General features: G+C 51.6%; 5 protein-coding genes across 5 annotated transcripts; 1 reads left to right on the forward strand and 4 right to left on the reverse strand.

Moving 5' to 3' along the window:
* Window positions 1-329: 329 nt before the first annotated feature.
* LOC108863907 (uncharacterized) lies at window positions 330-7,711 on the reverse strand. Its single transcript, XM_029110795.1, is given in 21 exon segments — window positions 330-370; window positions 456-560; window positions 679-705; window positions 834-1,070; window positions 1,208-1,357; window positions 1,524-1,988; window positions 2,143-2,520; window positions 2,637-2,801; window positions 2,880-3,051; window positions 3,164-3,406; window positions 3,498-4,423; window positions 4,531-4,950; window positions 5,099-5,457; window positions 5,575-5,602; window positions 5,605-5,853; window positions 6,010-6,175; window positions 6,249-6,446; window positions 6,569-6,732; window positions 6,861-7,018; window positions 7,125-7,346; window positions 7,485-7,711. Coding segments are annotated over 21 exon segments (5,100 nt in total).
* Window positions 7,712-10,510: 2,799 nt separating this feature from the next.
* Window positions 10,511-13,720, reverse strand: LOC108863908 (histone deacetylase complex subunit SAP130-like). The gene is made up of 4 exons (XM_018638587.1): window positions 12,605-13,720; window positions 11,045-12,475; window positions 10,745-10,915; window positions 10,511-10,660 (listed from the first exon to the last, which is right to left on the reverse strand). Exons 1-4 carry the CDS (start codon window positions 13,718-13,720, stop codon window positions 10,511-10,513), a joined length of 2,868 nt encoding a protein of 955 aa, XP_018494103.1.
* Window positions 13,721-15,757: 2,037 nt separating this feature from the next.
* On the reverse strand, window positions 15,758-17,695 carry eIF3e (eukaryotic translation initiation factor 3 subunit e). The gene is made up of 4 exons (XM_003740955.2): window positions 17,574-17,695; window positions 17,183-17,306; window positions 16,664-17,060; window positions 15,758-16,512 (listed from the first exon to the last, which is right to left on the reverse strand). Exons 1-4 carry the CDS (start codon window positions 17,661-17,663, stop codon window positions 15,801-15,803), a joined length of 1,323 nt encoding a protein of 440 aa, XP_003741003.1. The 5' UTR covers window positions 17,664-17,695; the 3' UTR covers window positions 15,758-15,800.
* A 340-nt stretch (window positions 17,696-18,035) lies between these two features.
* On the forward strand, window positions 18,036-22,418 carry HBS1 (translation elongation factor EF-1alpha (GTPase) HBS1). Its single transcript, XM_003740954.1, has 8 exons — window positions 18,036-18,227; window positions 18,981-19,138; window positions 19,244-19,487; window positions 20,362-20,804; window positions 20,909-21,030; window positions 21,140-21,723; window positions 21,829-22,129; window positions 22,213-22,418. The coding sequence occupies exons 1-8, from the start codon at window positions 18,185-18,187 to the stop codon at window positions 22,364-22,366; spliced, it is 2,049 nt and encodes a 682-aa protein (XP_003741002.1). The 5' UTR covers window positions 18,036-18,184; the 3' UTR covers window positions 22,367-22,418.
* A 578-nt stretch (window positions 22,419-22,996) lies between these two features.
* por (Protein-serine O-palmitoleoyltransferase por) lies at window positions 22,997-26,189 on the reverse strand. Its single transcript, XM_029110796.1, has 6 exons — window positions 25,908-26,189; window positions 25,646-25,787; window positions 24,794-24,947; window positions 24,326-24,706; window positions 24,038-24,187; window positions 22,997-23,930 (listed from the first exon to the last, which is right to left on the reverse strand). Exons 1-6 carry the CDS (start codon window positions 26,187-26,189, stop codon window positions 23,405-23,407), a joined length of 1,635 nt encoding a protein of 544 aa, XP_028966629.1. The 3' UTR covers window positions 22,997-23,404.
* Window positions 26,190-26,723: the final 534 nt, after the last annotated feature.

Genomic DNA, 26,723 nt, shown 5'->3' on the forward strand with positions numbered 1-26,723 from the left:
TATGTTTGTATAAAGCCTCAATCTCTGACACCGGAGTGATTGTGCTTCCCTTGCTCTGCTCATAGATCAATGCGATATGGTCAAGTTGAGACACACAATTTTTTCTCCAAGAATTAGTCTTTATCTCGTTGTTGTCGTTGAGGAATATACGTCATCATGCAGAACTAGGGCAAGGGTCAAAATCAATTCCTTCAGCACGGATATGCCTCTGAAGAGTCCTTCCCCGCAGCAGTATCCCTGTCTTCGGTGGATATGTACAAGATTGCCAACGCTTGTTCATAGTGTACGGTCAGATTGAAGCCTCCCTTTGACCTCATAGATCGGCGAGTTCAAGAGTTTCTTGATGACTGACGCCTCGCTCGCGGTCGTTCTGTGGGAAATAGCAGAAAATTTAACGGTCGATGGAGTCAGGAGTCGCTAATGGGAAACCCCGAATCCTCGAACACATGACTCACCATCGTAGTCTAGGACGAATTCTATTCCGCCTGTGCAAGAACTGGATTCACAAGTCTCACGGATCCCGAAAACAGCGAAGTAGATGGGTTGGCAGGCCTCAGGCTCTGGAAAAGTCCTTCCTGTACTTACTTCCTCAACGCTGGTTCTTGCGCCCCGCTCCTCCTTCGCGAGATCGACCGCTTTTGGTCAAGAATATTTCTTTGGCCTGGCTTCCTCACTCACCTTGGCAATTCGGCCGGAATGTGATAACTGAAAAAGAATTATGACACGCTCTTAAATGCGCGGATCCGTGAGACGCTATAGTTTCATGGAAAGCGAGAGATGTGCCCATCGGTCATAGATAGCTGCTCGCCGATCGAGCCGAGTCGGAATCTCACCGTTGTCATCGATTTGCGAGCACCGATGCCAGCCATCGACGCTCAGGGCCGTGTTTCGCTGGTAACAGACTTTCAGGATCCCATTGACGCTCGACAAAGTCACCTGACCCTTCGAGATCCGAGGGAATTCCTCCTGCGTGAACTTGTAGGCTTTGACAGCGTTCTCGGAGACGCGCTCCTTCAACTTGAAGTGGATCGGTCCATCGCCACAATCGGAACAGGTCGGTAGGGCGGGCGCTTAAGCGGAAAACGATCGTTCAGAATATAGACTCTCATTGAAGCTCCGTATCTACTTCCGGTGGAATCTGTACACATTCATGACAAACCAGACAAAGAGTGGAGCTGGGAGAAACGTTGAGGGTATCTATATTTACCGAGGAAACTCTCCCGCGCTAGATCCCGGGCACGGTTCCGAATGGCCAGAGCTCCTTTGTTCGTATTTTCATCCCAGAACTTCACGGAAAACAAGCCTTCGCCGAAGTAGGAGCTCTTCATCGTTGTCAGAGCGAAGAACGCAACGGAATCTGAAGAAGTGATCGAAGCCTTATGTTCAATCCCCTTTCTCTTTCGTTTGCCCACCTGCACGTTGGAGAACCCGTAGAGGTCTCCTCAACGACCGGGCGAGTCTTCCTGGGCGAATAAGAATCCGAATAATGCTCATGGATCCTTAAGAAACTACGCGACACGAACCCTTGAAGTCTCTTCTCAAATTCTCCACCGCCCGCCTCATGACTCCCGCGGGGCTTCTCTGCTCGCTGCCATGTGACATCCATACGACAATACGTGACGGACGTATCTGACTTCCGTAGGTCGTGTTCGATAGTTGGTGATGCAGGGCTTCCAGGACCGTAGCTTCGTTCTGCGGCGAGAAGTTCCCGAGGCGATCTGCCTTCAAAGTTTTCTGAGCTTGGCACGCTATACTCGATGGCAAGCGGGGATTTTTCGTTCCGATTTGCATCAGTTGACCGTTCTGTACGCTCTGCTGGTTCATTTGCAGATGAACTCTCCGATTGGGTCCCAAATTCAATTGACGCGATAGATAAGCAACGAAAGCTTTCTGGTGAGCCCAGTAGCGTTCCATTTCTTCCAGAGGCATGAATCGGGTATCATCGGTCTTGAGAATTATGTGAATTTCCGCAGGCGTCTCGATCACCGCTGGAAGGATTCATGGATCTCAATCTCGAACACTGAGCTCGAATCCTCGGACATGGCGGGCGAGTTGACTCGCCGCACTCTCGATTCCCCCCCCCCTTCCTCCCACTGACCACGGGTGAGACTCTCGATGGCGGTATCGAAAAAGTATGCTTACGGTTTGCTATCGAAAGAGCGATGCCGTCGTCGCAGAAACTCGGCATGCTGAGCAGCTTGTGCTCGGTCGCCTTCATGATCTTCTTCAGGATCCTGGATGCCGAATCCATGACTTTGGCTTCGGAGAGACCGTCCACCAATCCAGGATAGGCGTATGCGAAGGCTCTGTAGAAACTGATGAACTCCGTCTCGAGATCGCCTGTCAGCATGTCCGATGGGAACACATCGTATCTCCGGCACACCGAGAGACGATTGAATTCATTGGTGGGGTCGTGGTCGCCCATTGCTCGGGGAACACCCCGCGTACTGTAATATCCGTCCAGGAGCTCGTGGAGACTGGAGCTGTCGGTCAAGTTCGAGTGGAGTCCGAGGATGTAACCTACAGAGAATTCCGAGAAGAATTTCAGCCAGAGATCCTCTAGAGCTCCGTCTGTTCCGTCTGTGTTCTGGACCTTCGTGAATTGTCGACTCTCGAAGACAGGATGTTGATTTTACCGTCAATGGCACCGCGCACTCTGCTGTACGTAATCCACGAATCAGTTCCATCTCTCGCCGGGAATCGACGAACAAAGTCGTAGGGGCAGAAAGCGTCGTGCCAAATGTTGTTGGAGTCAACCAGATCGGCTCTGGGATTGGCCACGATTTCCGGGAGAAGAATTCCTTCAGAAGAGACATTACGATTAGCGCCGATACGAGAGTTATCGAGAAAAGACACGAATTCCGATTCCAGCCACAAACCCCCGAAAGTGAGTGCGTTCAAGATTGTTATCCGGCTGTCAGGATCCTGCTTCACTTCGACGGCATGGTTCAGACTTCTGGTCATTTGTCGCACGCTGCGAGATGATGCGCCGACGAGAGAGGGTGAGCCCGCAATCCCGAGAAGAACCAAATCGAGGGCCACCGCGATGTCCTGCAAATAGTCGATTGATGGAATCCAAAGCATTCCTTGGACCGATCCGAGAAAAAAGGTCCAGGAGGGAGAGATTTTCAATTGTAAGGCGTAAAAGTAAGTCCGAACAAACCTCATTGAAGTCTAGAGCGACAACTCCGCGCTCGACTTGTCTTTCTTTTGAGTAAGATAACAAATGATACAGATGACATTTCTCGCTGGGGAGCAGAACGTCATCGTTGACTAAGGGGTCTTCTTCAGCTGAGGCCCCCATCAAGGCAAGCTGTACGGAACGAAAAACTCCACTCGAGACCGTGCTCGAGTTCGTTCTCAACGGACTCTCGAGCGAGTACTTATCCAAGAGAAATTTGATGAGCTGTAAAATACGTCATTGGTAGACGGGCGGGAGGGGGTTGCAATGCAGTGTCTCCGCGGAACACGAGCGAAAACGAGGAGAACGAACGTACCCTTCCGATTGTGACTGAAGGATTAGCTCCTTCCAATTTCTCCAAGATGAATAGGAACTGATCTAGACTCGACAGGAAACTCTTCTGCTTGGAAATCGCGCAAATCTCGGCCATCCTATTCGGGAGAGCTTGCTCTTCGAAAGGTGTCGGGAAGTCGGGATAGCTGAATTCCGACCCATCGATGGATCCCTCTTTCTGGGGTCGTGTTTCGTATCTTTCCAGGACGCTGTCCTTAATGAAACTCTCAGAGTTGCGGTTCCGGCTCCGCTTGACCTGGTCATGATTATGCTCATCTTGCGATTCTGCGTCAGCATATTCCAAATTGGGCCTTCTTGGCCCCCCTGATTCCAAGGCCCCCGGCCGTCTCTCCGGTTTCCCTTCGAGCGAAGGAGATTCGAAAGGTCGACGCTCGCCTTGCGCGTGGTAGACGTCCTGATCGTTCAGAAAACTCTTCGGACTTCCATACGGGATATCCGGTCTTGATTTGATGCTTCTCGACGGGTTAGCTGATGGCTCGGAGGACGAGTCGTCCTCGAATCGATGATCCTTGATGGATACGCGATATCCTTGAACGAGCGTGCCTCGTTGTGGAAATAATTGTTTCCGAGACTTTATCGGCTTCCGAAGCCCCTCCAGGATTTCCGATCTGTTCTGACCTCGATCTTGAAAACGTTCCTCCCCCCCGCGATGCTTCCCGCCCTGACCGTCCGATGATTGGTGGGAGGGCAGATCGCGATCGTATGTGTTGCGCACGCCAGTGTCCGGGACGGGCTCTTTAGGGTCGGAGCGATCCTGATCCCGGAAGGGCTTGTCGGGGGAACCTTTGAGCTTTTTGTGTGTTTTCGACGTTTTCTCCGGATCTTTGGTCGGATAGCGGTACGTGTCCAGTCGGTTCGAAGTTTGTTGAAGATCCTCTTCGAACTCAGCTGAAATTATTATATTCCCAGTTATTATAACTTGAGGAACCTCTGACCATTCATGAAAACATACGACAGGGAGCAACGCCCCGACATGCGTCCCTACTACTACTTACCCACATAGGCTATTTCGACTCGAGTTTCGTCGGGATATTTGCACTCCTCGTGAATGCATTCGATGAAAGGCACCCCAGGTTTCCGAGGAAGAGCCTCAATTCTGAAGTGTATCATGTCGCAATGGGAATCGTCGCAGAGATCCTTAAAAGATTTCGCGAACACATTTTCCGAATTGGTTTCATGGCAATTGGTTTCTTCGATGGGGACTCTCTGATACGTAGAATTCTGTTTCTCGTAGCAGATCCTCAGAGGCAGGCTTTCTGACGAGACGGTGATATTGACTGAAGAAGGTTTCCTGTTCAACTCGTCCGGGTGTACGGCCCATGAATAGGTTGATTGGGGGGCGAGGAAAGTTTGGTGGACACTCGATACTTGCAAGTGATCGGTCAGGCAGTTCTTGCAGTGTACGATAGCGGGTGCTGAAATTGAGCAGAATCGATTGAAGGAGAACGGAGTCATGGTTTCGAAACGAATAGAGAGGCATCCCACTGCTTCGAGAGAAATGTCGATGCACTCGGTGGGGTAAGACGATTGTCTCGAGGGGCTGCTCAAGCAACTCCGACTAACTTTGGCAGATCTCATGCGCGAGTTCTGAGGCGATCCGCTGCATAACTCTGTCGTCCGCAGCCTGGGGTATGATGACTACGGCATCCTTCACATCAGCTCGGAACTTCTCCACGATTTCTGGCTTTGGCCCGACAACGAATATGTACAGATCCTTGTGTGACTTCCGCAGGTTGCGGATCACGTTCTGGAGATCCTCCTCGTTGCTCCTGAATTCGTTGAATTTGAAATATACCACAACTTTCGACGGGGTGACGGTTCCAGCCGCCATTTCCACATCGTCCTCGAGCAAGCTGTTCCACGTCCCGTTCACCGCTCGCCAGATATCTGCCTCTTGACAGTCGACGCAGCCTTGATCCGTCCTGAAGTGAGTTATGCGAAATATTCAGAGCCAGGAATCGCGATGGAACCCTACCCCCCCCCCCTAAACCCCTTCACTTACATAGGCACATGGAAATCATTTACAGCGTGGAACTAACCTCGACACTTGGCAAGATGGATTTTTTGTTTGTAGCTCGAGCTGAAGAAGAGCTTCAGGACATGCGGGTTGTCCGCCAGGGAAGAGCTAGACATCGAAACCCGGGAGTTGGGATTGTTCTCCAGGAGCTTCTCCGACAGATACGCGGACAGTTTCCTCTGATAGGTATCGGATTTCGGGTTTCCAGATATTGGATCGAGCAGCAGCAATACATTGCTCTGGGTCTGGCAGGTTCCTTTGCCGACCTGACGCTGGATCTCTTGACACGTTGAAGGAGGATCTTCGAAAAGGATTTAGAACCCTTAGGTCAAGAGAGCTCTGATTCTCCTATTCCGGGGAATTTAATTTAATATCGATCGGATGCGATCCACGCAATGATGAGTGATTCCGTGTCGAATGGTGTTCGTCCCCGAAATGGGCTTCAGTCGGAACTTACGGCTCACGAGGTGTTCTAGTTCTTTGACGAATGTCTTCACAGCGGGCACGACGGCGTACGTTTCGATGATCTCCTTCAAAGGCAGAGCTTCTGCTGCGTTGAAGAGTCTAGCCACCGCCAAGGTCTGCTCCGTGAGACGCTCCGCCGAGAAGAGTTTGTGGAAGATCTGGAAAGTCGGGAGCGTGCCTAAATTCTCCCGCCCAGAATCGTCCATGGGTTCGTGCGGCACGAGTGCTTACCTTGCCACGATTGCAGAACGAGACTCCGCCGGGGAACTCAGGAACCAGCTCACGGATTCCTCGTCCAGAGTAATAGGTGTTCAGGAGCCGCGAAAGACTGAACGGTCGAGGACGCTGCTTTGAAATCCTCGAGGTTAGGACATTGAGGATGAAGCCGTCGACAGTCCCGGAAATTTCGGCGTCCGTCACGTCCGAGATCTGTGAATGGAGAGACTCGTTCGAGCAGATCGAGGTGATTCTAGAGACGCCTTCAATCACTATACGCTTGGCGACGTCCAGCATTCAGATCTTTCATGCGTCACGCCATCCGGTTCTGGTACCTTGGGTGAGAGGTCGAATTCTCTGGGGCAAAGAGGTGAGGTCCAAACGCCGTCTCGGCCGATCCGAGGTGTGACCGAGGTGTTTCTCCACAGAACGGATGTTCCCAGGAGGCCAGCCAGAGTTGGACCGTAGATGTGATCCACCACGGTGTGACCTTCAGGCACTATAAAATTCCTCAAATGTGCTTAAGGGCTCTTCTCGAGGGTCTTCTTGTGGAAAAACTCCGGACATCGCTTGACCACGAAGTGTTCCTCATTTTTTTCCTTTATTTTTTTCCACCGTTCAACGAACCTATTCCACTGTATGGTCTCAGAATTGTCAGGAGAGCATCAGTCGATTCCCGAGAAGCGTATTTGGAAGCTGATATGCCTTTGAGCACCGCGGAGAGGGATATAGCTGAGTGTCCCTCGGGATGGACGATGGGCGACACAACTCCATGCTCTATGAAACTGATGAACTCTTTGATGAGAGTCGAATACGACGATTGCGAAATAATTCCGCGAAGCGGCTCGAATTTACCGGCTGTCGGATCACCCTTGGAGTTAAACGACTTACACGACTCTCCCAGATCCAGCGTTCCTCTGCTCGATGCTGTGTGAAACCATGAAAAACAAGGCGCACTTTTCATTCGCTGTGAAAGACTCCTCTCTGAAAGGATATCTCGGTGCGCTCCTCAAAATGACTTCTGCGATCGTTGCTCTCGCCTCCGCATCTTTATCCACCAAGAACATGAAGCCTTTGTCCGTCCTCTTCGGTCTCATGTACGGCATCGAAAACCTACGGAGAGGATCGATGGGATTTAGGAAAAGAAAGGAGTTTGAACCAGCGGGGCGGCCTGGGGGGGTCGACGTCAGTGTGGGGTCTTATAACGTCCGGCTAGGTGTGGGGTCTCATAACGTCCGGCTACCCGAATACCTGCGCAGAAGGAGCGAAGCAGTGTCCGCAGCGTCGTCCAAACGATGCAATTTCTCGACTTTCTCCACCAGCTCTATCAACGCCTTCATGTTTCTCGGCGGAACGTCTTTGTCCTCGGGGCCGTGCTTGAAACACGCTGGCGCCACAAGCCGATGGAAATCCCGAGAAGTCATCAGCCCGTTCGAGCTCACAACACACAGCAAGATGACCCACACTCCCACGAACATATTTCCTCGTTTTTCACGTCTGATTTGATGCCTCAATCATAGGAGACGCTTTCCGTCGATGATTATCGGTCAAGTTCTCGAGTCACAGGCGAACCGCGTACGCATTCCACTGGTAGATCGACATCGATGTCACTCTTCACAAGCCTCTAGGCCCGAAGAAGATCCGGCTGGAAGTTGAGAGTTCAGATCCAGGCGGTGAAAGCAAGGGCAACGGTGAGGATATGAAGGCTTCATTCGATTGTGAAGCCACAGTGCGCGCGTCAACAAAAGGGTGACCCGATTTGCACGAGCTATGGCTCAGCTTCGCCAAACGCTTCCAGATGAACTCCCTTCGGTCGGTAATGCTCACTCAGCTAAGAGACTTACTCCTCGACCTTATCGGTCAGACATGCTCAGCAAGGGATCTTGAATGAAGGGAAAGAAAAATGTTTTCTTCCGGAAGTAGCTCAGACTGTGGTCATCTCGTAATCGACGATCTCACAGTGACTCACGGAAATTCGAGTTCGGTCGAGTTCCGTTTCGAGAGATGCGGAAAGGTGAAAAAAGGGGACCCGATGAATTTCCTTGCCATATTTCGAGTTTCCTGCGGCTCCAGGCATCTTCCCTACCTGACGCATTTCCGAATCGAGGTGGGCCGTTTGCGCCGCACCCCCACTCCATTCCCAACTTCCAAGCGTATCAGAATAAAACAACTCTTGATTTCGTTGCGAGTGCTTCCTAATTCAGATGCCGGTCGGGAGGCTACATGTAGGAGGAGCCCGAAGCCAAGAAGAAGATCCAGATACCAGATAAAGCTGCTTTTATGAATGGAGACCAGATGAATGCCTCAACGGTTTCTTTGTGTCAATTTCTGGCCGCATCAATTGTCTACGGCCGCAGTCTTGTTGTAGGAGACGGGGAAGTTTCATTGGGAAGGGCGGCATCCGAATTTTTGTTCTTTATCGCCTAGTTGAGCTGGAGTCGCTCGTTCCATGAATAATCGTTTGTGATGGAAAACATTCCTCGCCGCGATCGAGCCGATGTCCTTCGCGGCGATTAGCACGCGGGAGAAAAACTCGGACCGACTCTCTCTCTGCCGCTCTTCGTCATTTCACCTGGAACAGCTCGGATGAAATCGATGCTTGGTTTCAATAGCGTTCATGAGTATGATAGGTATTCGGGACGAGGATCCTGAGCGGCGGGGCGAGCATCAGATACGATATTTCGATCTGACAATGCCGTTCAACGACAGACGGACGGAGGGCGCGATCCGTAGCGGCACGAGAACGCAGTTAGCGGGGACACTTTCGGATTTCGCTTGGTTTCGGATTTTTTTGTCCAAAATGAGTAGGTAATCGGGAGCGGAGGTTCCATTCGAGGATTCATAACATCACTCGGATGACAGATCCCCACGAGACAGATTCGATGCGGAAGGAGGCACCCGGTGCCGAACTTTAGTGAAACTCTATTCTCGATTGTCTTCCTCCGTCGTCGGGAATCTCTTATTTGAAGATCAGGGCGACCATCCTCTCGGTAGACGCTATCAGCATTTCAGGTGATAAAGCAGAATATATCGAAAATGGAACAATATTCTTTGAATTTATTTGCCTTGTGAGTATTTTTTACAGTCGCCATGGTTTCTCCATAGTTCTTACGATCAATCACATGTTGCATCAATGGATATCTCTCCGCGAAAGATCCAGATATATACATAAATTCTTTACATGTTGATCGGGTCGCGCAACGAGATCTAGTCGCTGTGCGAGGAAAAGCTCCTCCGCCGGATTAAATTAGATTGTTCTTCGTCGAAGAAATATTTATACAGGGTCAGATCATGGGTGCAGCGTCAGCAAAACTTGCTTTTACCGGTACCGGCTATGATCCGCGATGCTGGATCATAGTTCCGTCTCTCTAATCGCATGAGGCGGGGCGGGGGAAGGAAATCCCGGAATGCATCAAATACATAGCTTCGTGAACACAATGGAATAACATGCGAACCATCACACGATTTGTGACGGTCTACATTCGAGCTGAGGAATCTTCGGAAGAGAAGGTTGTTACAAGATAGGTTTCGGGGAGCGAAAAATAGCTCGGAGAATGCGAGCCAGAATTGAGATCGACTAGAGATCAATGAGGAAATACCCTAAAACGAGCGAGGTACTCCTCCCCCACACTTTTCGTGTCCGAAACAGGTGATGCTCCCTATGAACAGAGAATGTCGTGAGATCGCGGCTATCGCAGGTTTGCACTTCATGTTTTCGCTCGAGTGTTCATCCAGCCCGGTCAATCCGGCTGCGAACCCCAGCATGCGGACTCCATGCACACGAGTAGCTTCGGATTGTCAGTTTACGATCGGTTGTTGAGATCACGAGGGTACAAAAGGCGGGCTCCGACTGGGAGCGCTCACAGCTAAAAGATTCCCATTCATTGAGTATACCTGATTGAGTATCATTCGTTCGCTCTTCTACTCGATACATCTTGCATAGAACGTTGGCTTCGCCTATTTAGTATCTAACAGCAACATCCCTATCCACAAGCCGATGGGATCGAAGCCCTCACAAGAACGGCTTTGTGATGACGAAGGATTTCTCGATAAGAAACTTCGGTGGGGGATGCAGGTACGTAAATCGGCTGGAGTACGTCGATCATTATGCATAGTTTCGCCTGGGAGATGGTGCGCTTTTTCAGCCTAACGTCGAGCATCACAGTGGAATTTCAGAGGGAACTTGCCATGTCAGGGACACGCCTTCCCGAAAGTTTTTCGATCTAACGACGCGAGGCAGCATAAGTACGAGGACAATGAAGCGCCATCGGTGTCTCTCACAGCATTTCCCGCTTCTTCAGCGGTCGTTTGCTGACATGTTTGCCGATTACGTTTAGCACTCCACCCTTGTGCTCGAGAACTTTGCCTAACTGCTTCTTGACTTCGATCATATGGTCCTGCATGATCTTGCTCCGCTGTAGGTTCCCCTGGAATAGCACGGATGCCACTCAGTTCTCCGGATGGACTTCGATGGAAGAGGCATCTCCGATTTCGCTCATTCAATATCTCACCTTTATCAAGTCGGCGATCTTAGTGAGCATCCTCTCGTCTTCAGGTCCGAACGAGGACCGCTCCATGGCTCTGCTCGATGTTTCGAAATCTTCCAAAATTTTTTCGAATCGATGTACGACGTCCGACTCGATCGTTTCGACTTCTTCGACTTGTCCTCTGATATGGAAGAGCTGCGAACCAGGATTACCTCGATCATTCACATGAGCTCGCCAAGATAAGAGAGAAAAACCCTTCCAATCTTGAGAGATGAGGGGTCAGACACAGACGGAATCAGGACCTCGATTATAATTTCTACAAACCTTCCAACCGTGGGCTCTTTGTGCAGCGCTCTTCTGGTTCGCCAGCTCATTGACGGACGGCTTCTGATCGTCTTTGCAACGAACGTCCGAATGTCGCAGGAAATGATTGAGGCGAGCCTTCCATCCAGGCTGCTGCCTTCCAAACAGCTGCGGTCGCTGATTGATAGTTGCGTCATGGTCTTTCCCGTTCTGCTCCCGATGCCCCGGTCGGGCCTCCCCGCCGGTCTCGCTCAGCTGCGGGAATTGTTTCCGAGGTTTCTTCCGCGGACTCGCCGGTCCCTTCTGATCCTCATGAGGCTTGCCGCTCCTTGCGGCTGAGTCACCAGACGTGTGATTATAAGAATTTTCCTCAGTGCTCTCCTGTTTCATGCTCGCCGGGGCTCGCTCATCCCTGGGACCCTTTTTGGAAGGCACACTGGAGGAAAGAAGCGCATTGAAAGCATCCGCCGTACTTGCGGATCTTTTCCTCAGAATCGAAGGTCTGCTCGGGCTGCCTTGCGTCGCTTGTTGATTCGTCGGAGTAGTCGGTTTTTGTTGATTCTTCGGAGTCATCGTTTTTTGTTGATTCGATTTCGACGCCGACGGTACCGTGGTCACCGTAATGGGCAGCGGAACAATTCCTGGGGCCGTATTCGGGAGGGGACCTCCTCTGACCTTTGGCGGGGTGGCACTCCCGCTCACTTTCTTCCCGCCCGAGAGCGCTTGCGTGATGACTTTTTCTGTCAGATTCGCAATTTTTGTCGAATGGCCTACTTCTATTACTGAGGTTGTTACGCGGTCGAGACCCGGAGATGGAATTGCCGTCACCGTAATGGAAGCAGGAGGGGGTGTTGCTAATTTGGTGATGGTAGTTTCACTGCTTATCCGCTGAAGACCGGCTGCGATCTCGGGGTTGAGGAAATTTTGCACCGCATTGAGTTCCGTTGGCTTCGTGCGATCGTCCGCTTTGGTGGCAGTGACCGAGATGACGTTTCTACTCGATGTGCTGGGGTGAGCTTTCGCGTCGACGGTCACCATCAGCGGACGCTGCGAACTGAAAGAACTGTTCGACCGAACGCCAGGAAGACCCCCCGCGGTCATCTGCATCGGATTAGAAGCTCCGCTCTGAGCGTTGAAGTACGCCGAGGCGGGGTACGTCTCGTACCGGAAAAATGCCCCCGGGGTCGTGAACGGGACCGAAGAGTTGCCTCTGAGAACGTCGTTGTTGAGCACCACAGCTCCCGCTGATGCTGGCTGGACGTTTTGCCCCACGTTGATCACCGGGACTTGAAGCCTGGGGCCCGGAGGTGTCAAAAATCCAATTGGTCGCGGTTGAACCTCGACGTCCGACCCCGTCACGTTCAGAGATTGTTGGAATGTATTCGCCATTGGCATTGTGAAGTGGTTTGTGCTCGGTGTCGTCATCAATGGATTCGGCGGGACATTTCTCACCTGTAGACCGGAGCAGATAATTCGATCAGACCTCGATCTAGAAATGGGACAACGAAGGCTACGGACTTGGTCTCATACTAAGAGAGAGAAATAATGATCAGGGAAGCATGATCCGCCGACAATACTCACGCTCACTGGTCGTTGCGTGGTGATAACCACGTTGTTCATATTGGCCTTGTTCGAAACGTAAACGGGAGATGCTTTATTGGACCGCTTCGAGTTGGTGACCGTGACCCTGTTCGTCACTGTCACGGCCGGCGAGGCAGGAGCGTTCGATATGGGCTGTATGGTGGCTTGAGCCTGGGGAGTGTTGATCGGAGTGAAAGTTGTGTTCCCGTTGTTGAACTGCGTCGGGGCACTGGTCCCGCCAGTCTTGTAGAACGGCGTCGTCGGAGCCGTTTTCTCGCTCGTGGGTTGGACAACGGCCGGACTGTAGGCCGTTGGTTTTGCTCCCGTCCACACCGTCGGACGGACTCTGGGCTCTATTGTGATGCTCGGCGGGATACTCAGGTGCAGTTTCCCCACCGACTGTTTAGTTTTCGGCACTTCCACCATCGTGACCGGGGCGTAGGTTCGCGGCGGGGTCAGAGCCGCCGCGGACACTCTCGCGCCAACGGGTATGTGACCCGGTGCCGGAACTACATTCGACCCGGTCGTCTGCCGGATGATCGGCGTCGCTAGCGCGGTTTTAGGACCTGCCGCGATGCTTGCGACCGCTGCAGGACCTCTCGGGACATGGGACGTCAAGTGATTCGAAGGTCGTATCAAGGCCGCCGGTGTCTTCGTTCTCTGCCTGCTCTGCTGAGCCACTGGTTGAATGGTCGTCTGTTGCACCGAGACGACCGGGGCTCTAACGAAAGGGACGACCGTTGGAGTTCTTGCTACTCGGGGTGTGAGCCTGGCTGCTGCTGCCATCATTTTCTCCACATTCGTCCCGAGGACCGACGCAGGCTGTAAAGGACGAATCGAAGGTCGCAGCGCGGTGCTCTTGACCGCGGCCACGGGAGGTACGATGAGATGAGATACTGGAGATGGCGACGGAGTGGATGTGCTTGGTCCGGGAGCAACCGTCGCTGGAATCAGGGAGATCTGGGGTTGAACTCTCGGGATAGGCGTCAGGGTCGTCTGGCCCGTGACGGTTACCCGGGTTTGGGCGGGAGTTACCGTTACGTAGTCATCTTGGAGTCTCGTGGGTTGGACGATGGCCCGCGCCAGGTCGATCGGAGTGATCGTCGCCGCAGTCATTGCCCGTCCCGCCGGCCGATCCGGAGGCTTTTCCCCTCCGGATGACGACATCCTTCAGCGGAATGGTGACGTCTTGCGAAGGACGTAGACGTCAATGGATGTTCCCTGCAGGAGGAAGTATACGCATTTTAAGGGTGGAAACACCGGGAAAGAGGAGGAACATCAGAATCTCGCATGGAATCCGTTGCCGCTATCGTTCCGCTCCGAAATTCTAGCCCGACCAGCGGATGCGCAGGGCCGCCTGCCCGAGTCCGCCCGCTGGAACCTGACCCACCCCCCTCCCCGCCTCACAGCGTTGGAGGACCTTTTGACATCCCATGCGCAAGGGATTCTGAGATTTCGGAGTTCCCCGTTGGCCTCGGAGAGAACGTGCGCACAGCCGGCTTCGATCCTTCGAGCCGTCAAATGCCAAAGTGAGCCCATCCGGCGCTCTATCCACGGCCAAAGGTTGCTTATGACTATCGACAAAGCTTGTCAGCTGAGGTTTTGGACTCGAGAGCGGGCGGGAATTCTCCCTGGAGCTTATGCTCGCGGTCTACGTCAGGATCGTAGTTGGAGGTTTTGGGCGCCTTCGCCGGAAATTCGAACGGTTGAGTTGAGACACTTCGTTTAGACTATCGCGCAAAACACAGCACACAAGAGGGAACTCTCCCGGGTGCGAGAGTATTGCGGACCTCTTCCGTCAATTTTGATCCAGTCGGAGCCCTCAGCTGCCAAAAGCTGAAGGTTGAGAGCTCGACTACCGAGTGAAAACGCACAGAATCCTCGGAGAGGATGCACTGTCCAGTCCTTTTTGGAGCGGTGGAACTTACCTGCGAAGCTCTCTCGTCGGAGAAAGACGCCGGTCACTGTGCTCAAGAACTCCACTGAGCCTTGAGAGTTCAGCACAGCCGCACTCGTAGCCACCGACGGAATATCAAGTCTAGCTCTATATCGCTCGCTCCTGTTCTTCTGGTTCCGCCGTCACTCCTCCGCACTCATTGTCCCTCTCACACAAACACCGACAGCGACACACACAATGACGACGAGCGCCAAGAGCAGTGAAAGTGGCCTCACGAGCGGGCCAGAGATTCTGTTCGCTCTGCTGTAGTCCGGGGCATGGCACTCTCGCACCGCGCTACCCATGCCCTGGACAGCGCGAGGGGATGCCCGTCCTGGAAGAAATCTCGCGGAAGTCGAGAAGGACAATTCCGCGCGGTGATTCCATTTGAAAAATTGATGTGTCGACTGGAGAGGGAAGATAATGATGTCGATGATCTTTACCGGTGGTACAAGCCCTAATTCATTCCTTCCGAAGCTCCGAGCCACGGACCTGAGGATCGAACGAGTCGACGGCAACCCTTGAATTCCGTGCCGCCCCGTTCATCCAGTCTGAGCAGCTGTGTTCTGATGGGCTCCATTTTGAGAACCGCTACGGCCGCCAACTAACTTATATGCTAGCCTCGAATATGTAAAGATCGCTGCTGATCCTGATAGCGGTCGTCAATGATCGGAGGGGTCCGTCCATTCCGATCGGAGAGAATCTTCCACGGTCTAGCTCATCCGAGACTCGATATTTGGTATACGGAAACCTGAGGTGCGATGGGATCGATGCTTTCGCCGAGGATCGGGGAAACATGCTCCAATATTCGAGCCAAGATCAGTATCCGGAATGAAGACAGCCGTTGGAGCTGCGTTGCGTTGTAGTAACGAAGAGCCAGAGATGTAGAGGAATCTCTATCCGAGAACTCCTTGCGCACGAAGAAAACCATTTCCGCGCGCATTCATCGAACTGCGCCGGGACCGTCCGTCTCGGTACAGTAGGCTCGTATAGCTCATCAGCAACAGTCGACTGAGAAGACCACGGAAGAATCTATCTCTCAGATTGCACGACTCAACCGGTCAATCGAGCAGATCCAAATGCCGATTCTTAGATCGAGGAATTCGGACAGCTATTATTGTCTCTCAATTATTAATTATCCTATTTTCAATCGCATCCATCTTATTATCTATCTTACTCTCACTCATTGTTCGCCGAATAAGAGGGTGAAAATGATGAGGATAATTCCATTGTTTATTTTGTCATGGGCGAGTTCAAGAATCAGACATTAGACCACTGAACGCGGTCGGGATTCGATTGTGCACTCTTCAGCTGGAGGTTCTGTACTTGGAACTGGGTTCTCAGCACGAGATCCTGGGTCTTATCTACTAGCGTTTGGTAGGGCTCGGTAGCTTGCTGACCCATGACAACATGGCCAAGTTTATAGTCGATTTTCGCAGGTAACCTCGCTCCACGGATCAGGTTCACAATCCAAACCTCGGCTTCTGCCTTCTCCATGTTCAACCTTTCGGCTAGCATGTCGATGGAGACGCATTCATGGATGCGGCAGAAGGTTTCGAAGATCAGAAGTCTGGCGTTCTCCCTGAAGTCTTCGAGACAAGCAGTCAAGAAGAAGTCGTTCTGGATGACTGTTTCGCATTCGCGCAGTTTTTTCTGAGCGCCATCGAAATCGAAGTTCACGTAGAGACATTGGACGAACTCAGTGATGGGGTCTGAGTATTGGTAATTTTCTTGTTGGATGACTTTAACTAGTTCGCGGAAAGCCGTCGCTTTCCCACGGTTGCACACCACGGCAGCTGTCAAGTATCGAAGAATGTGCGGACACATCGTTTGAATAGCGTTAAGGTATGGAGGTTGGTAGAGGAAAAGGTCGATGATGAAGTCCCGTCCTTGCGGATGGTTGAAGTAGACGTAGAGACTCCAGTGGATGAGCCACGTTCTCTGTTGGAGCGATTTCAGCGGACAGTTGAATCTGCCAGGAGAGAAGAACCGTCAATCCCATGCCCGATATGCGACGCGCTGAGGCTCTCACGCACGGTGCTCGAGCCTCCCTGAGCAGCAGCGTGAGAGTACCCAGATAATATCTTGTCAGAGATTGGGTCTGAGGGGCTCGGCCCACTTACCCCGTGCCTTCGATGTATTCCTTGAGATTAGTGACCTCAGCCAGAGCACTCTTCCAATCTTGGGACAAGATATTCGAGGCTAGTTTACCCCACAAGTTATTGAGATAGTTTTTGTCCGACTGGGATATGACGAGACGGTGAGCGACTAGCAGACCGGAGGCGTGCTCGTATTGGCCGCAACTGTAGTAATGCTTCGCAAGCATGTAAAGATCATCGGCCGAGCTCGCGCTCACTCCGGGGTACTTGTTTATGATCCATTCCATCAACTGCTTCCCGTCGCGACAACTGCCTATGTATTCCTTAGTGGCATCGTCGCCGATAGCGTCCATTATGCCATTACATTTCTCACTGATCTCATGGAAGACCGCAACGACTTCACTGCGGCGTTTCATCAAGTCTGTGAACAAAGTCTCTGTGAGGAAGTGAGCCCAACTAGGGAATCAGGCAGGGCCGTCAGTGAATCGGACTGACCATATTGAGAAAGCGATCACAGAGAGATTATTGGAAGCTAGAGAATACCTTTCTTTGCCTCTTCAAGTTTGCTCGGCAGAAGGTTCTTGTAGAGATCGATGGTATAATCAACCATATCGGTTCGCTCCAGGAGCTGGAGTCGCGCCCGGTTGACTTCATCGGGATCGTATACCTGAGAAGCGATCGGAAAAAGAGCTTAAGATGCGAGTTTCTAGAGGTTCAGCGAAAGCCGGATGCTTTGAATCGTCGTGCGCTGAGAAGCAGGAGCGGCAGATACGGAAGATGAGATCGATATCCCATCGAGAATTCCGAAGGGAATCGAACGACGGAAGCCGGCAGCGGGCATATGCCACATGGTGGGTATAGACGAGGGAACTACGAAGTATTGGTGCTCGGATTCTGCCGGCAGAAGCCCCAGACGACGGGTCATGTCACTTACGGTCTTCGTGGCGATGAACTCGAGGAAAGGATTGACTAAATGATAGTCAAAATACTGAGAAACAGTTTTGATCAGGTCGTACTCCGCCATCTTGCACGCCTATATGAACAACTCTGACTAAACGTGTTCGAAACGACACAGGGGGCGCCTATGTCGCTGTTATTGTCGTCAGTCAGCCACAGACAACAGTAGCAGACGCCGCGCCGCAAGAAAAACTTGCCGTCTAGACTTCCGATTTTCAGAGAGTTCCCCAGCTCCTCGAAGTCTTCCACGGCATGCGATTCTCTCGCCCAGCCCATATCGACGTCGTTGTTTCCTGGGAGCCCTCGTGAAGTCGTCCTGACGATCGAGTCATCAGGAGCGCCATTCATTCGAAATCGATGACGGATGAAGTATGCGGTCGAGTGTGGATTGCCCTCTCCCCTAGAACCGGTATAAAACAACCGGACCGAGTCGTCATATGGTGTTATGAAGCAGAGAAATCGAGCAATTGTATCGCTGAAGTCGGATTTGTCTATATCTGCGAGCGAAAGAAGATTCTGTGCATAGTGTTCTAGCCCCTCTGTGTGAGTTGATATAGGATCTACTTGTGTGAAAATCAGAAACTCACAATGGCTCGGCACCGGAACATTCGAACCATGGCCTATGAAGAGGGTGAGTAGATATCGATCGGACATGTGGTATCCGGAGTGAAACCAAAGAAATGCTTTTTGACCGCGACCATTCGGAAACTCCTCGGAGAATTCTTTTTTCCCCATGTCGTCGATTCGCAAACTCTGCTCGACTGCTGGGTAGGACGACGGGGATGCGTTCGCTGGTAGTAGGCACTGGGAATTTAGAAATCGTCTCCAGAACCAGGAGCTCCGCAATTAATTGCGCCCCCGGAAGTTCGTGTCTACATGTCTCGATCCCGCCCCGAGTCCAGGAGTCCAGCTGATCCTTAGTCGGAGACCTCGATCGGCTCAAAAACATGCGAACACATCTTCCGACTCTATCAAAGCTAATTGCTTGCTGCGAACTCACAGAAGGGTGGCAGGTCAAGTTCGCGAGTCGGTGGGGCTGCTCTCGGCTCTCACCGACTGTCCCCCTCCGACCCGAAGTAAAGCGGAAAGTTCGAGCCAGCTCTCTCCTGCGCTCGTCCCATCGTAACTATGTGCTTGAGTCACCGAGAGATACCGGAGCGATCGAGCCGCGACAGCTTTGGGGTCGGCTCCGCATGTCCCCTATTCTGCATAGTTGCATAGTATGCGGTCAGAGAGAATCACGAGATGATGAGATTGGGCGCACCGACTCGTCGATGCCCCGATCGCTCGAATCTGTAGTATCATCCCATGAACGCAAGAAGCAAGCGGAACCCGACCATTTCTTCGCCTTTCCATCATTCTCATACATCCCTGCGTTCACCAGATCTCGACGACTACACCAGCGATGATTACGGAAGCTCGCTGGACAATGGCTGCGTTACACCAGAGACGGAAAACATGTACACATATGCCAGAGAGCGGCACGAATCCGTTTCCAAAATTTGGGAACCTCAGCAACCGCCAGTCCAGGAAGAAGATGAGGTTCGTCCGGATTTAGGCGCTCCGCAAATTCGATCCGTTAGCAATGGATCTCCCATGTTTACCCAAATTTGCCTGGAACCAAGACTGTTCTTCCTATTTCAATAGCAAGAGCCTGGAGAGATGTTCGAAATGGACGACGTGAAAGATACCGGTCAAGGCGCGACAGGAGATTCAGAAAAACTCTCAAAATGCCTCAAGTCGATGAGGAGCGTCATCGGGAATTCCGTGGCAGAGGGAACCCTCCGCGAGGCCGCTATAAGTCAAAATTTCGATCCCGATAGAGCTCTGGATGTTGTCTTCGATCGCCAGGGAGGTGCATCGAAAGCAGCCGCGCCTCAAGCCAACCCAGGTGAGAGTCTTGGAGGAACCCTTCACTGCCCTAACGGACATCCTCCGTTGCAATCGATATGCGAGCATAGTTACCGAAGAAATTCACAAGTAGATGGTCGAGAAGCTAATTTAGTTTCTTCTCCTCTTCCCCATATTTCCTCTCCGGCTTCCTTCATTCACGTAAGGTAAGTTTCTCCTTCTGAAGACCCTTTGTCGGCCCTCTTGAGTCAGAAAAACTTCAGCATCGATGATTTGCTGAACGCTCCGGCGGCCCTGGATCCCCTCGCGGCGGTTCTTGGCACCCACAGTGCGACGCAGCTGCCCCCGAATGAGATTCCTCCAATCGACATCGATGCCTTGCTCGGCCCGACCTGCAGTACAGATGCCAATCTCATCGAGAACCTTCTGAAGGCGCCTCTTTCCTCCGATGAGATTTTTGGCATAACTGAGAATAGCCCGGACAGTCTCGACCTGAGGCAGTTTTTGGATGATGCGGCTCAAAAGGTTGACGTTCTCGATGAACTCATGAAGAAAGTAGATCTCGCCGGAAAAGATCACGATTCCGTCGGATCCCCCTCGAATCGATCTGTGTCTGCCGTTCGAATGATCCTCCAGCGATTGCGGAGCAGGAACGCAGGCGCAGTGCTGGGGGTTATGGAATGGTACAAGCAGTACCTGAAGTCTCAGAACCGGTTCTCCTTCCAAGACCCATCCCCTGACGACGTGGTCAGGAATGCAAGAGAGAGGCGGGTCTATGGCGGTAGGTCTGGAAAGCCTCGTAGACATCTCCTTCATCGGAGATGCTCTCTGGTCGCCGTACAGAAGACCGACGACATTGTCTCCTTGATTCATTCTCTCTTCGAGACTTGAACTTATCCTATTTCTTTCTGCAGAATCTCAAAAAGCACAAGCATCTCAGTCCAAACAGACGGATCCGAATCAGCACAATTTCCAGACAGTACCACCTGTCGAAACGCCCACTCGAATCACATTCAACGGCAAGGATCCGGGCCCCAAAAACGCGAAGAAATCGAAAGCCGTGGCCACAAAGGACCCGAAGGAGCCGAAAGTCGAGTTGAAAGTCGAGTCGAAAGCGGTCCCGAGGAAGCTCTCTCCGGACACTCCGAGATCAACTGCTTCGCCTAAAGTTCCCAGAACGCCCAGACTGGATCCCAAAGCTATTCAAGATCTCTACGATAAAGAGCGGACTTCTATGAAGCCTTTGTTGAACCTCGTGGTCGTTGGGCATGTTGACGCTGGGAAGAGTACCCTCATGGGGCATCTTCTGTACCTTACTGGGAACGTCAGCAAGAAAACTATGGCGAAATACGAACACGTGAGTTCCGATGTTCAGCTTCGGCTCACGCTTCATTTTCCTAATGATGGAAGCATAGGCTTGCGTTCTTCTGGGTAGGATTATCATTCTTCGTTTTTCTGAAGGAATCGAAGAAGCAGGGCAAAGCTTCCTTTGCCTACGCTTGGGTCTTGGACGAGACATCCGAAGAGCGCACCAGAGGAATAACAATGGACATGGCTTACGCCAAAGTAGAGACTGAGCACAGGTGGGTGAGACCGTAATGGTCGTCGATACGAATTCCTTCATTCCACTCGGAGGGCGATCTGGGATTTTTCCCGAACTACTCGTCTGACTGATCGATCCGTCGCTTCTAGATGCATCAACATACTTGACGCTCCCGGCCACAAGGACTTCATTCCGAATATGATAACCGGAGCCGCCCAAGCTGATGTGGCCATCCTAGTCGTCGATGCAACCAGAGGAGAGTTCGAAACTGGTTTCGAGCTCGGGGGCCAAACTCGGGAGCACACGATGCTCGTGAGGTCCTTGGGCGTCGCACAACTTTCGGTGGCTGTGAACAAGCTCGACACGTGCCAGTGGTCCGAGGAACGCTTCAATGAAATCATAAGTGCACTGAAACCCTTTTTAAAGCAAACCGGCTTCGTCGAGTCGATGGTTTCGTTCGTTCCGTGCAGCGGATTGACCGGTGTCAATCTCCATGAACGCAGCCAGCTCCCGCAGTTGACCAAATGGTACAAAGGACCCTGTCTCCTGGAGACTATTGATAAAATGGAACCGCCGCCACGGCCGATCACAAAGCCACTCCGAATGTGTGTCGCTGATGTTTTCAAAGGCATGCAGTCCGGAGTCAGCGTCGGAGGGAAAATCGAGTCCGGTTGCATGTCTCAAGGCGACAAATTCATCATCATGCCATCTCAGGAGCCTTGTGTCGTCAAATGTGAGTTCACGAATCATTCCAATTGTCCTATGGGCATTCGCATTGTCCTCGGCACTCTTCCCGGAGCCTCCCTCCTCTAATCGCAATCGTTCATCGTCTCCACAGCTCTGCTGATCGACAATTTGCCGCATAATCGTGCATTTGCCGGGGATAACGTTATCGTGAACCTCGACAAGTGTGAACCCTCGCAAATTTGCTTTGGATCTGTGATATGCGACGCAAATGAGCCGATTCGGGCCGTGTCGAAGTTCGAGGCGAAAGTTGTGATCTTCAACATCGATATACCTGTCATCAAGGGCTCTCCCGTGGTGTTGCATTTCCAGTCATTGAGCGAACAGGCTTGCTTCGGGAGACTCCTCAAAGAACTCAATAGGAACACGGGAGAAGTCGTCAGAGAGAAGCCTAGGTGAGTTGGGAACAATGCGGAATATTCGACTGATGTGCTGGAGGATTTTGGCGAGTTTGACTGAATATTCCTGATTTTTGTAGATACTTGAGCAAGAACAGCAGTGGCGTGGTCGTAATCAAGGTTGCCCGACCGATCTGTGTCGAACGCTACCAGGACTCCAAGGAACTCGGCCGAATAACCTTGCGACAGTCAGGGAACACGATCGCTGCTGGTGTAGTTACAGCTTTGTTATGATGAGGGACACCGTTGCTTTTGTTGATGCTAATAAATATCAGAGTCTCTTCCCGTTTTTCAATAGAGGTCGATTGATTGGAAATTGCTTCGCGTAACCCTTCGAGGGAGGCGACAGGGATCGGCGAAGGGGGAATGAACGTGTCCTGCCTGGTTGAGCATTGTCGAACATCACCCGATTTCGAGATTCTTCAGGTCAACTTCTGACCTTCTGTTTGTCGGATCCACATCGAGGAATCTCCCGAGACTCTAAACTCAACACGCTCTTGATTCTCCGCGAAGAAAACGAGCCTCGTATGCACATAGGATCAACTACTTGAGATCTGGCATTCCGAGCCAACTCGACAGCCGTGGTCTGGTTGAGGGCACTCTCCTAGAGCACACATGGCAATCAGTCCACCTGGATGTAGCTCAAACTCAACAAAAATTCAAATTCGCCTCAGCTGGATATATCTCGTCGGTACAGCAGTATCGGAAAGAAGCTGGGTCTCCTACCGGCTGAGCTTTCGAAGACATGTGCCAGAGCTTACAGCAGAGCCAATTCCCTGCGGAGTCTCATGGCGCGTTTCTCCCGATCAAGACAAACACTCCTTTTGAGGCATTTTCTTTCTAGTCTGCCAACAGTTGATTTATATACAGTATCTCGAGTCAGTGATGATTACAAATGCGCGAACTCATGGAGCCAGATGGCAGAATATTGAATGTTCTCGATCGCATCCTAAGCAGGCCTTTGTCGTCGATCGATACATTTAAGAAATGCACTCTTCTTTCTTTCCTACTCCCCTTTTCCCCAATCTCTCTCGCTCGATGATGAACTCCAGAGTGGAGTGTACTCAAGGTCTTTTCCGAAAAAATTGTGCAGCGTCTGAGATCACAAGAAAGACGAAACTTGCTTAAATTATAATTCCAGCCTTAAAATACCTAGCTTTTGTGTCAGCTGCAAGCGAACAACAGGCTCACAGAATATCACGGTCCTGGCAGCGGAATAGAACTAGACTACTTGAGTTGGCCGCGGACAGATGAGATCATTGGACCAACAATTCAAACCATTAGATCTACAAAGAACATGACGAGGGCAACGATATGACTTGCGAAGCCCAGATTCCGCCATTTGTTCAATGTATATTCCATCGAAGACATGTTATTATCTTCAGGCTGAGAGTCGAACATGGTACCCAGATAAGTGAGATGGAAAATTGCGAGAAGTGTGAAGAACAAGTTCACCAATCGCACTCGAGGCGTGTCTTTGTGTTCGTGGTGACAATTCCTGCATTCTCTCGCTCCTAAGCAAGCGTTGAAAGCTGTGGACAGCTTCGATCTCAAGCTGAACTCGGTGTATGTCAAGAATCCGAGCGAAAACAACACAGCGCTTATCCTGAAACTCAGTCCATGTAGGACAGACGACGCGGCGAATGTCCCCAGTACGGCGATGAGTCGCCCCCGGGGTATGATGCGTTTGAATACGTGGTTTTTCAGCCAGACGTGCATGGGCCGGTTCCAGAAGACGACGACCTCAACCAAGGATCGAGGTAACTCGATGTACTTCGGTCGCACGATTTCCAAGTTCCTGAAAGATAACGACGTATATTCAACGGAAGAGTTCGGAATCGGGGCCGTCGTGAGCACAACCGGAGGAAAGCAATCGATAGAAACGAAATCGAAGATTCGTCTCACCATTCGTTCGCACTATTCTGGGCCTGTACTCCCGCCGCGAGGGCTGAGCTTTCGCTGTGGAAGCAGACGAAGTAGTGGGACATGCGGAAGATCAATGCGTCGCGGAAAGCTTCAAGCCAGATGCCGTAGCTCGAGGCATCCCCGAGTAGCCTTGAAGAGACAAAAGAAAACTTTGCTGGAACATAGGCGATGCGTGACCAGATCAGGATACACTTGGGAATCAAGTCCTCCCAGACGAGTGTCAGAAATGTAAGCCGGCCTCTCGAAGAGTAGTCGAGAAACACTTACCAGTCCAAGCCGCAGGACGATAGGACGAGACACATGGTGGACAAAGTCAAGGTCCGGAGCAGCGAAAGCAGCCATAACGGGTCTAGGAGGTCCGGTTTCTGATCGGATTGTGTCTGAGGCTCGACAGATACGAAATAATCATAGAAAGAAATCCAAGGTCCGAAAATGACAGTCGCGGTATGGAACAGATAACCGAAAACCGGGATGAGGGGTGGATGCCTCGTTATCCGACCATCATCGATGTCCATCGCCAAAGAAATTAGTTTCATGGCCATGATCATGACAGATCCTCGTATTCGATTCCACTGAGACGGAAAGAGTTTGTACTCCCCGATTCCGATGATCATAATCAAGCAGGCAGCTGTCACGAAGAAGGTCCTCCTGGAAAAATTCGAATGCTTATAGTGAGCAACAGAATCCGGAACGGCGAGCGAAATCGGACGGATTTCGACCCAAGACTCAACGGACCAAGCTTGGAATATCCAGTCGACCATGTAGAGGGTAGTAATGCCGAGGACTGCGAAGGTGAAAGCGTAGAACCCGTGCCAGTCCATGATGCCGACCATACAGTAGAATCCGAGAAGAGTTGACAAGGAATGGATCACCCATCTTGGGATCTTCTCTGAAACATGAGGGTCAGGCTATTGAGACCAATGACGACAGCAATATCTCCTTGAGAGGGCCAATTTCTCCTTCACTTGCCGTATCCCGGAAAGATAGTCCCCGATAGGAAGGATCATCCTAAGCGATAATTATCGAAGGGAAATGTCTCGACGACTATGACGGTATTCCGTCGGGAAGCCTCTTTCCCGACTTCATAGAGTCCATGTCATGCAAGTTTTCGCAAGAGATACAATATGAATCAGAAAAGCATTATCCAGGCACGGCGGATCACAGACGGCTCGGAGATTTCTTGTGAGAGGCAGTAGCGTACCCGAACTCTGTGCATAACATGAACTTCGTCCACTCTAGCAGGCACACATCGGGAAGTAAGAGGAGGAAGACTCGAATTTCCTGATACTTTGAGCTCTTCACCAGGAGGAGAAGCGCCTCCTCTGCGTGAAGCGGATGAAGCTGCATCCAGAAGAAGGGTATCGCCTTGATCCTAGCGTACGATATCTCTCGCCAGCACGGTTCGTCAGAGACAGACGATCCTCGTCTCGGACCTCAAGCTCGTTGCTCCGATATAGCTCAGGTATCTTCCATGAATTACCTACATGAATTACTTGTACAATACGGAATCGGAGATCGTTCCAGTAGAAACCCATGCCTCATGTTCAGCGCGCGGAGCGCGAACGATCGACCGACAGAACAACTCACCGAAATTTCCGACCCATCTTAGGAAACACGACGACAGGATGACATAGGCAGTTATATCAAACCATTCCCCGAGAACGGCTTTGATGCAGAAAGTCCATAGGTCGATGAGCGACATGTATCCTTCTACCCCGTCTCCGTTGAGCTGTAAGTAAGAAAGTTTCTTGAGGCTATGCACCGGCGATAGCTATGGGAGCTGTAGCCATGGAATCCGCAAGTTTGAGGAACTATGTCCCCCTCTCAGACGCACTCTTCTGTCACTCACCGGGAACGAGTCGTCATCTTCGAGTTCGTTACCATAGTAATATGCACTGTCAAGATCCATGACAACCCACTCGTTTAAGAAGTAGCGGAGCCTCCGGGTCCTCTTCTCGACCTCGTGCCACGAGGGTTGCGGTCCAGTGGCGTTCGTCCGCTTCCGCACGGTTCTGGGGCGTTCGGGGTTCTGGGGCGTTCTGGGTTCTGGGTGAGGATCGCAAAGACACAAACTGTCCTCTATTGTTATTTTCTTCCGTCTGTCCTCCCAAGGCGCCAAAGTTTGAACCATCCGAGGGACTTTCCGGGGAGCAATCAATTCCCTGTTCAAGCGACACAAATATATAACATGAACTCGCGGGGAAGGTTTTTCAGGGGCTTGACGGTTTGGAGGGACGGCCTGATCCTTTAGTTCCACACCACGTACTGAGCGGCCGGGGAGCAGCTTCCGCTCGACATGGCCGTAGGCGGGTGGGGGAACAAGTAATGATTTTGTCGATGATTTCACTTGAATTGTCCTCGAGAACTCTGCCCCTTATGGACCGCGTATTTTGCAACCGGTGCCGACGGGAAGCAATCTCCAACAAAAAAAGGTTTTCCCTGGGAGAGACGAAACCGTTGGTCAGGAATTCCCCGGGACCCCCGGAGCAAGTCTTCACCTCGCGAGCACGCAGGTGCCGTTCCCTCAAAGAGAGCCGAATGGTCGAGGGAGCTTCATGGAGAGGAGCTTGAAGACTAAAATTCATGAGAGCCATACATCACCGATCGACTTCAATTCTCCGAAGTGCTACCATATCCTTATGGCAGTAGCCAAACTCAGGGATCG

The sequence above is a fragment of the Galendromus occidentalis genome, unplaced genomic scaffold (genome assembly GCF_000255335.2).
Source record: "Galendromus occidentalis unplaced genomic scaffold, Mocc_1.1 scf7180000077116, whole genome shotgun sequence".
In the NCBI taxonomy this organism is placed as follows: domain Eukaryota; kingdom Metazoa; phylum Arthropoda; class Arachnida; order Mesostigmata; family Phytoseiidae; genus Galendromus; species Galendromus occidentalis.